This window comes from Chrysochloris asiatica, unplaced genomic scaffold (assembly GCF_000296735.1).
Source record: "Chrysochloris asiatica unplaced genomic scaffold, ChrAsi1.0 scaffold00077, whole genome shotgun sequence".
NCBI lineage: Eukaryota > Metazoa > Chordata > Mammalia > Afrosoricida > Chrysochloridae > Chrysochloris > Chrysochloris asiatica.
In genome coordinates, this window is record NW_006408595.1 from 8,670,716 (window position 1) to 8,680,307 (window position 9,592).

General features: G+C 38.7%; 1 protein-coding gene across 1 annotated transcript in view; it reads left to right on the top strand.

Moving 5' to 3' along the window:
- Positions 1-9,592, top strand: part of TMEM117 (transmembrane protein 117) — a 763,946-nt gene that overhangs the window by 127,268 nt on the left and 627,086 nt on the right. The window contains exon 2 of the mRNA XM_006865317.1: positions 1,185-1,317. Within this exon, the coding sequence (XP_006865379.1) occupies positions 1,185-1,317 (133 nt within the window). The remainder of the gene's footprint in view (positions 1-1,184; positions 1,318-9,592) is intronic.

The window sequence follows — 9,592 nt, forward strand, 5'->3', positions numbered from 1 at the left end:
TTAGGTAACCCTCTCTCAGGGCCAGTGTGCTCCACAAAGTTTCCCTTGGGAGAAGCCAGGATGACCTGTGTTCACCTCTTTTTATTTCAGGTTTTAATCTTCCTTATGCTTCTGGGTTTTGTTGTTGTTGTTAGTTCTGACTAACAAGTCAGTTCTGACTCAGCAACCTCATGCTTGGCAATCCAGTGCTTATCCTACAGCACTACACTGGGACTGGGCTTAAGTGCCATAGTTTTTCTTCAAACCATAAATCAAAACATTTTCTTTAGACTTTTTCTGAGAATAGTAATTTTTACTTTAGAAGTATTCATTTTAATATTTTTTTTTTCCTTACTTGAATTATTTGCATGTTAAACATTTTCATTTTAACACTTGTCTTTGTAAATAGAATTTTAGGCGCCACAGGTTACAGCTTGCTGGGAAACACCACAAGCTTTGTAACACACACACACACCTCACACTTGTGCACACGAATCAGTGTAGCCGCTGACTATTTTGTCTACGAGTAAGGCTCCGCAATCTGTCTCTTATGACAGAGACTATTTCTTAAGTTTTTCTTGTTTCTTAACAATGAAATCAGCAGTTCGAAACTACCAGCTGTTCCACAGGAGAAAGATGAGGCATTCTGCTTCGGTAAGATTTACAGCCTCGGAAACCCTGTACAGGGTCGCTATGAGTCAGAACTGACTCCATGGCACATAACAACAACAACAACAACAACAACAACAACAACAATGGAATGCTCTTAAAAGTGAGGTTGGCTTCAGTTTTATCTTCTGGCCAGTCTTGGAATTGGATATAGAAGCAAAAAGGGAATCAAATGGAATTTATGAAACGTCTTAACTGTTTGCCTTATGCAACTTTGCTATGAACGAAGGACATATTTATGAAGTAACAAACAGTCGGCAGTAGTGCTGTCGCTCATCTTGTTTTCATGTCAACGTAATATGATTTTTATACGATTCTCATATTAGGACTATTTGCTCTAGGTTGAAATGTGATGTGAGGATTATGTTGGACTTTCTCCATGGGCATTTATTTATAAAAAGATAAAAAAGAACATTACGTAGTAGCTTCACCCATAAGGCAAAGCTGTAAGATAGCAGAGGGTCACTGAAATTAAACAAAGATGTACAAATTTCAGTTACAATGTAAATGGATCTCTATTAATATTTATATTGCAGGTCAGCTACTCCGGCTAAAAATGTTTCGAGAGGATCATGGATCATGGATGACAATGTTCTTCAGCACAATTCTCTTTCTCTTCATATTTTCTCATATATACAACACGATTCTTCTAATGGATGGGAACATGGGGTAGGTTATCTTTCCCCTTTCTATTGGGGTGAGTGTTATGTTTGAAACTCATAAGAATTCAAGGAAAACTTTGTAATTTGTCATGGTCTAAATCTCCTTTAGCCCTGGTGTGGCGCTATAGGATAAGCAGTGGACTGCAAGGTTGGTTTGAGGTGCAAGGTCGGCAGTTCAAAGTCACCAGCCTATATAGGGTCGCTGTGAATCGTAATCAATTCGATAGCACTAAACAACAACAAACAACAAATCTCCTTCCTAAAATAGACATGTTGTTGTTAAGTACCATCCAGCTGGTTCCAACTCATAGTGACCCTGTATTGGGTTTCTGAAGCTTTACATCTTTTGGGGAACAGAAATCCTCATCTTTCTCCCACAAAGTGGCTAGTGGGCTCGAACTGCTGACCCTGTGGTTTGAAGTCCAGTGTTTATCATATGAAATCCAGTGTTTATCATACTTCCTTAAAGAGGCATAATCGATGGGTTGTTGTCAATTAAGACATTTAGAGTCTTTTTTTATTGTTTTTAATCCTCAGGAAGCTTATAGCATATTATATTATTTATATTGTGTTTATGATTCTTTGGGACTTCTCTGTGAGGACAGATGCTAATTTAATTATAGTAGCAAAGAGCATGAGGCTCAGGAACTCTTATTGACTAGCATAATTCACATCATTGGAAAAGCAAACCTAAGATAAAGGGTTTTAGTTTTCAATTCCATGGCTGTACAGTGCTTGGCTAAATAAGGTATTTGATACTGATGATGCAATTTCTTTTTCTTTCTCTCTTGACATTCCCAACAGAGATACCTTTGTTATAAATGGGTCATTTGAAAAGGGGGCCACCCTGTATTAAATCCTGGATTGTGATCTATACTTATCAAATCACTAATCAAATCACCATGGCATGAAGATGTGCTAACAAGTAGATTGTACATAAAAAAAAAAATTCTCTCCAGATCTTTCATTTTATAATGAAACACAATAATTGGTCTTTCAGTATAATTTCCTCTTAGTTGGCTCTCAGTAAGTTCTAAGGACAGGGTATAAAGGGATTGGTTTGCCCTACAGCATTAAAAACTAGATTAGTGACAATAATAAACAACTTCAGATATTTGGTATGCTCTGAAGCAGTTAATAAGAACGTTTTTAGTCTGTGCTTCCCATAGTCTAATCAAGATTGTTGTTTACTGCTATAATGTGCAATTGTTGCCTATAGATTTTGATTATCACTGTTGAGTGCTAGGAGAGATAAGTCAATTAAACTTTTATGGCTTTTCTCTACCTTTAAAGGAGATGAATAGTAAAGGGAAAATAGATATTTCACAAGACTTATATTTAGTCTATATTATCAAGTGGTAAACTTGTAAGAATTTGATGTTAGAGCAAATGTCCAAGCGTTAGAGAGTTATTAAAATGCTTTGTAATTATTTCTTGAGCTAGTGCGATGCTGCCAGTACTGGGTCTATTTTTAAATGATATCATTGCAGATTCTAACCTGTGCCTAGTTAGGATAGATGTCAGTCTTAGACCCTGGCCTGAAGTTATGGAATTGGGGAGTAAACTGGGGTGTTAGCAAACATAACTCTATGTCCTTCTGGGAGGTATTGTACACTTTGAATTCTGGGACCAGAAGGAGAAGGAGCTTATCTAAAAGTTACATATTTAGGCTGTTTTTGATAAGCAGTTCAGTGCTTATCCTACAGTGCCCCACTAGGAGTCCGCTATGACCTCACACAGTAAGTATTTTTATTGTCTGCAATTTTCAAACCAAAAAACCTGTAAACAGAGGTTAAGTCACTTGTCTAAGGTTACATTATAATTACATGTCCATGTTAAACAATAATAGAACAAGGCTGAGATAGTCAGCACTGGATTCTGATAATATAGTCTGCCGAAAGTCTAGTAAAGAACTGTTAAGTGGTCTATACTTACTGTTATTCATTCACAATATGCCTCGTAGCTTTTATCTTCAAGCTGATTTTTGGATATTGAAAGAAGAAGAAAATAAGAGAATAATTAGTCTAGAATTTATATGCATAAATTGAAAGTGGTTCTCTTTTATTCTCAAAATAAATACATTATTACACATTATTTTGCAACCCTTGAATTCCTTACTGATATGTGCCTTATTTTAGTTGGAAAGAAACTTCTGTTGAGAGAAGTCATAATAGTACCACTTTTTTCTGAATCCAAAACAAAGGACAACTAGTTTAGATCTACAGATTAAAAGAAAAAAAAAATCACCATTTACTGAAGACATACTGCCAACTTTTATACTGCTCACTCTTTGAACTAGTACAACACATGTCAGAGTAGAAATGTAATCTTGAAGGACAGTTATTTCTTGGAATAAATGTATAAAACTGCTTTTGAAGCCCTCTAGTATATGCCAGGAGTCCTGGGGTGGTGATGTGGGTTGATGCGTTGGACTGCAATCGGTTTGAACTGCAAGGTTGGCAGTTTCAAACTCACCAACTACTCTTTGGAAACCCTGTTAGGGTTGCTGTGGGTCAGAACTGACTCGATGGCATTTAACAACAACAGCAAGTATATGCCATGTTATCTGAGGCATTGCTTCTTCCTTTGTGGGTTAGTGAATGATGGAGTCAGAGGATGCAGAAAGGACATGGCACTTAGACATCACAGATTGCCTGTTTTTACACTAGAGGGATTCTGTTGTTGTTAAGTGCTGTCAGGTTGGTTCGGAATCATAGTGACCCTGTATGGGGTTTACAAGGAGCAGCTGGCGAATTTGAACCCCTGACCTTATGATTCAAACCTACCATGTGGTCCAGTGCTTATCCTATAGTGCCACACCAGGACTCTGGATGCTGGTAATAGACAGGAATGCAAGATCTGAAAAGGAATCTCATTTACATAGAAAATTCGAGTGTGTAGTTTATTGGTTTGTAGACTTCTCTAGAGTAATTGTCCTAGAACCATTCTCAAAACAATTTCCAGGATGGTCTGTGATGATTAGACCTGTGTTCATGCATTTTAGGGAATCCTTCCATAGCTTTACACTTTCAAACAGGAAGCCTTCAGGCCTAGGATGAGTGAGTTTAAGTTCCAGAGAGCAAAACAGGTTTTTCTAGACTGATTTTGTATGTGTTAGACAATTTTAGGATTGGGTATAAGTTTAGGCTAAGCTGGAATCCCTTGAATCTACTAACTGTATCCCTAGAGTTATCTTGACCGAAAACTCAAGATTTGGGCCAGAATTGGCTTGAGCATCAAGCTGCCTGTCTCCTATTTGTCTCGTTACAGTGGATTCCAAGAGGTATGCAGTGATTTTTATGACTTAGTTATCTCTGGGGGTCAGATGGTGGGTTGTCGCCTTCAACTTTTGGTTAGCAGCCAAATGCTTAACTATTGCAACACCAGGGCTCCTTTATGTAAATTTAGTGACATTGATTGTATTCATCACATTTTTGTTCTTAAAGATTTTAAAATGAAACTAAATTCATCTTTACATGAATGTTCCAGGTTATTTATGGGTGAGGGTTCTCCAGTTGAGAAGATACAAATCCTGCACAGTTTTGCATCTAGCAGTTTTATGTGTAACTTCTTTATCACAAGGTACAAGACTAGATACGTTGAAGCCTCTCCTAATGCAGAATCCCTAGAAAGGATGCAAAATATGACACAGCATGATAAACCTGTCTTAAATGCACAGCTGAGATAAAACCCAAAGCTAGGGAAAATCTCAGAGGCCAAGGATCTGAAAACTAGCTGATACTCAGAGACAAAGACTTAGAGATATTAGTTTTAATTCCTATATAAGGTTCATGTTAAGTAACAAGTTGAGAAAAAAGTTCCCATTCGTACAGTCCTGCAAAATACTACAGTGAAAAGGCAGATTGGAAAACATAACTATTAGTAGAGGCAGACATCAGGTTACCTTGTCTTGGGGCTAGAAAAAAATCTCTCAGGACACTCATAGCTACAGGCGTATCTTCACAAGGTAGTGTGGTTTTAATGTGCATTTTGCTTTGGGCTTTAGAGCCCCCCAAACATCTCTGGCCAGGTAAACATTTGCATTTGCATAACTGTAGACTATGTGTTGTTCTTTTGATATAAGTCCCACTGGTGATGATATTTGTCAGCAGGCATAATGAACAGTAGGTTTAGAAATTCAAGAAGCTGAGAAAATAGAACTATAGAATAGAGACTTAAAAACAAGCAGGAATGAAAAGAACCAAATGGAACTTTTAATAAATAAGAGAATACATAAATAAAATTTAACTAAGATCACTGAAACACACAACTTGAATGAATCTCAAAAACATGCTGAGTAAAAGAAGACAGACATAAAGGAGTATATACTATATGAGTTTCTTTATATGACATTTCCAAAAATGCAAAACTGAGCTGGAACATAGGGTGAGAAGGGTGGGACCAATGACAAAGGGTAATAAGGAAAACAACTGAATAATGGGAAAGCTCTATATTTTCTTGAAGTTTTAATTAAAATGATAACTACTGACCTAAATGCATCCTGATGTGGCATTCTGGGTTAATGTGCTGGACTGCAGTATCAGTTTTAACTGCAAGGTCGATGGTTCAAGCTCACCAGCTGCTCCTCAGAAATCCTGTGCAGGGTCATTATGGGTCAGAACTGACTCTATGGCACTTAACAACAACATGTATATATGTGTATATATATGCATGCTGTTGTTGTGAGGTGCCATCGAGTTGGTACCAGCCCAAGCATACACACACATATATTTGTCAAAACATACCCAACTGTGCATTTAAAATAAGTACATATGAGATACGTAAATAATATTCGAGCAAAGCTGATTTTCAAACATTGCATAATATCCCATTGTATCCACATTTGTCATAATGTGGTGGCTTTTGTGTTGCTGTGCCAGAATTTCAAATACCAGTAGGGTCACTCATGGTGGGCAGGTTACATGGAGCTTCCAGACTAACACAGTCTAAGATGGTCCACTTCTAAAAAATTAAACACTGAAAAATCTTAAGAATAGTAGTGGAGCATTGTCTGATGTAGTGTCAGAAGATGAGCTCCTCAAGTTGGAAGACACTCAAAATACAACTGGGAAAGAGCTACCTTCTCAAAGTTTATCTACCTTAATGATAAGGAGTAAAACTTCCAGGACCTTCCATTGCTGATGTGCCATGACTCAAAATGAGAAGCAACAGCTGCAAACATCCATTAATAATTTAGAACATGGAATGTATGCTCTAGGAAAATTGGAAATCACCAAAAATGAAATGGAATGGAATGCATAAAGATCAGTAACTTAGGCATCAGTGAATTGAAATGGACGTTATTGGCCATTCTGAATAGGACAACTTTATGGTCTATTATGCGGTGTTGGAGGAGAATATTGAAAGTGCCATGGGCTGTCAAAAGAACCAATAGATCCCTTTTGGAAGAAGTGCAGCCAGGGTGCTCCCTGGAGGCCAAGATGGCCAAACTTCGTCTCTCATATTTCGGACATGTTGCCAGGAGGGACCAGTCACTGGAGAAGGACATCATGTTTGGTAAGGTGGAGGGTCAGAGAAAAAGAGGAAGATCCCCAATGAGATGGATTGGCCAAGTGGCAGCATCAATGGATTCAATTGTGGCAACAGTAGTGCAGTTGGCCCAGGATTGGGCAGTGTTTTGTTCTGCTGTGCATAAGGTCACTATGAGTCGGTACCGACTCGATGGCACCTAACAACAACAACAACAACATGCTGGGAATAACAAATTGAAGAGGAATGGCATCACTGCACCATTAAAAAGAATACCTTAAGATCAATCTGGAGGTGTGGCGCTGTGGGTTAATGTGTCAGACTGCAAAGATGTTTGAACTGCAAGATCAGTGGTTCAGGCTTACTAGCTACTCCTTGGAAACCCTATAGAGGGTTGTTATGGGTCGGAACTGACTCAATAGCACTTAAACAACAACAAGAAAGACCTGTTAATTCAACTAGAGTTCACATTTATTCACCAACCACTCATTCCATGGATGAGTAGTTGAACATTTTTACTTACTTCTGCAGTCTGAAATTGATCAATGCAATCAAGATGCTTTGATTATTACTGGTGATTTGAATGTGAAAGTTGGAAACAATGAAAAATGAGCCTTTGTTGGGAAAAATATATGAGGCTAGTGATAGAAATGACTGCAGAGGTCACACAATAAAATTTTGCTAGGCCAATGATTTATTTTTTTCACATACTATTTTTCAACAATGTAAACAGGGACTATACACATGGACCTCACCAGGTAGAACTCACAGGATTCAATTTCGCTGCATTTCTTGAAAGATTAATGGAGAAGATCAACATCATCAATCAGAACATCACTTTCAAGTTCAAGTTAAAGCTGAAGAAAATTAAAACAAAGCCACAAGAGCCAAAATATGATCTTGAGAATGTGCCACTGAATTTAGAGATAATCTCAAGAATATAGTTGACATATTGAGCACTAATGACCTAAGACCAAGTTGAGTTGTGGGATGATATCAAAGCCATCATATATGAAGAAAGAAAAAGTCATTAAAAAGGCAGGAAAGAAATGAAAGACTAAAATGAATGTCAGAAGAGACTCTGAAACTTACTTTTGAATGTAGAGTAGCTAACATTAAAAAAAAAAATGAAGTAAAACAGCTGAACAGAAGATTTCAAAGGGAAGCACTAGAAGACAAAATAAAGTATTTTAATGAGAATTGCGAAGATTTGGAGTTAGAAAATCAAAAGGGAAGAAGATGCTTAGAGTTTCTTAAGCTGAATGAAGTAAGGAAAAAACCCTCAAGCCTTGAGTTGTAATATTGAAGGCTTCTATGGAGCTCTGATAGCGTAGTGGTTACGAATCGGGCTGCGAACCTTAAGGTCAGCGGTTCGAAACTACCAGCCGCTCAGCGGGAGAAAGATGAGGCTTTCTACTCCCGTAAGGATTTACACCCTCAGAAACCCTGTACAGGGTCGCTATGGGTCGGAACCGACTCGACGGCACTTAACAACAACAACAACAAATGGGCAAAATATTGAATAATGCAGGAATCATCAAAAGAAGATGGAAGAATAGCAAAGTCAAAAACGGTTGGCAGGCAGTCATTTCATGAAGTAGCATATGGTCAAGAACCTACGTTATTGAAGGAAGACGTCCAAACGACATTGAAGGCACTGGTGAAAAATAAGGTTTGAGGAAATGATAGAATACCAATACAAATGTTTCAACAAATGGATGTAACACTTGAGGTGCTCAATTGTCTATGCCAAGAAATTTGGAAGACAGCTACCTGGCGAGCCAACAGGAAGAGATCTATCTTCGTATCCATTCCAAAGAAAGGTGGCCCAACAGAACATAGAAATTATAGAACTATATCATTAATATTGTTACAGCAGTTTTAGATTCGTGGTTAAAGAAACCAAGGCCACTCGGAGAGGTGAAGCAGAGTTTCAGATTTTATTAAGCCGGTGACTCAGAGGAGCTAATTTCTCCAGATTCTGAGCCTCAAATGGAAGGCAGCATGGGCCTTTATGGGGTAAGAGTCTGGGGAGGGGCCAGGCTGCATACCTGTTTATGGGCAGGGGGAAAACCAAGGGGATTGGTCCCATTTGGTGACCATACTCACATCCAACCAGTCACACAGAGTTTATGGAAGTTCCACCACCCCCTTTTGGAGAGTCCCTGACTGAGGCCTCTGGGTGAGGCCTTGGAAGGGGATCAAGCTTCCACTTCTGTCCATAGGGGCAGGCCTGACTGGGTTTAACCTGGGTCCAGGGGCCATACCTGTTCCAGAAGTCTTGATGATCAGAAATTGTTAAGGTGGTAAAATTAAAACACAGGTTATGTTTCCATCAGAATGAATTCATTGCAATGGTGACAAGAACAGTGTGTGGACAGGGAGCTTCCAGAAATCAAGTTGGATTTAGAAGAGGACATTTAACAAGGTAGTCCTGGTGTAGCACTGTAGGATAAGCATGGGACTGATAACCAAAAGGTTGGTGGTTCAAACCCACCAGTCACTCCTCAGAAACCCAATGATTGCTGATGTCAAATGGATGGTGGCCTAAAACAAAGAAGACCAAAAGATGGTTACCTGCATTTCATTGACTATGGAAAGACATTCAGTTGTGTGGATCATAACAAATTATGGATGACAATGAGATAAATGGGAATTCCTTCCCCCGTGCCTCCTAGGTCTTCAGCACACAGTTGCTCTCCCTCTCTGGATCTAAAGTCTCCAGCTGCTCCATCGCTCCACGTCATCATCTCTGGCTCCATTTCAGGCATCACTGCTTCTCTGGGTAGGGT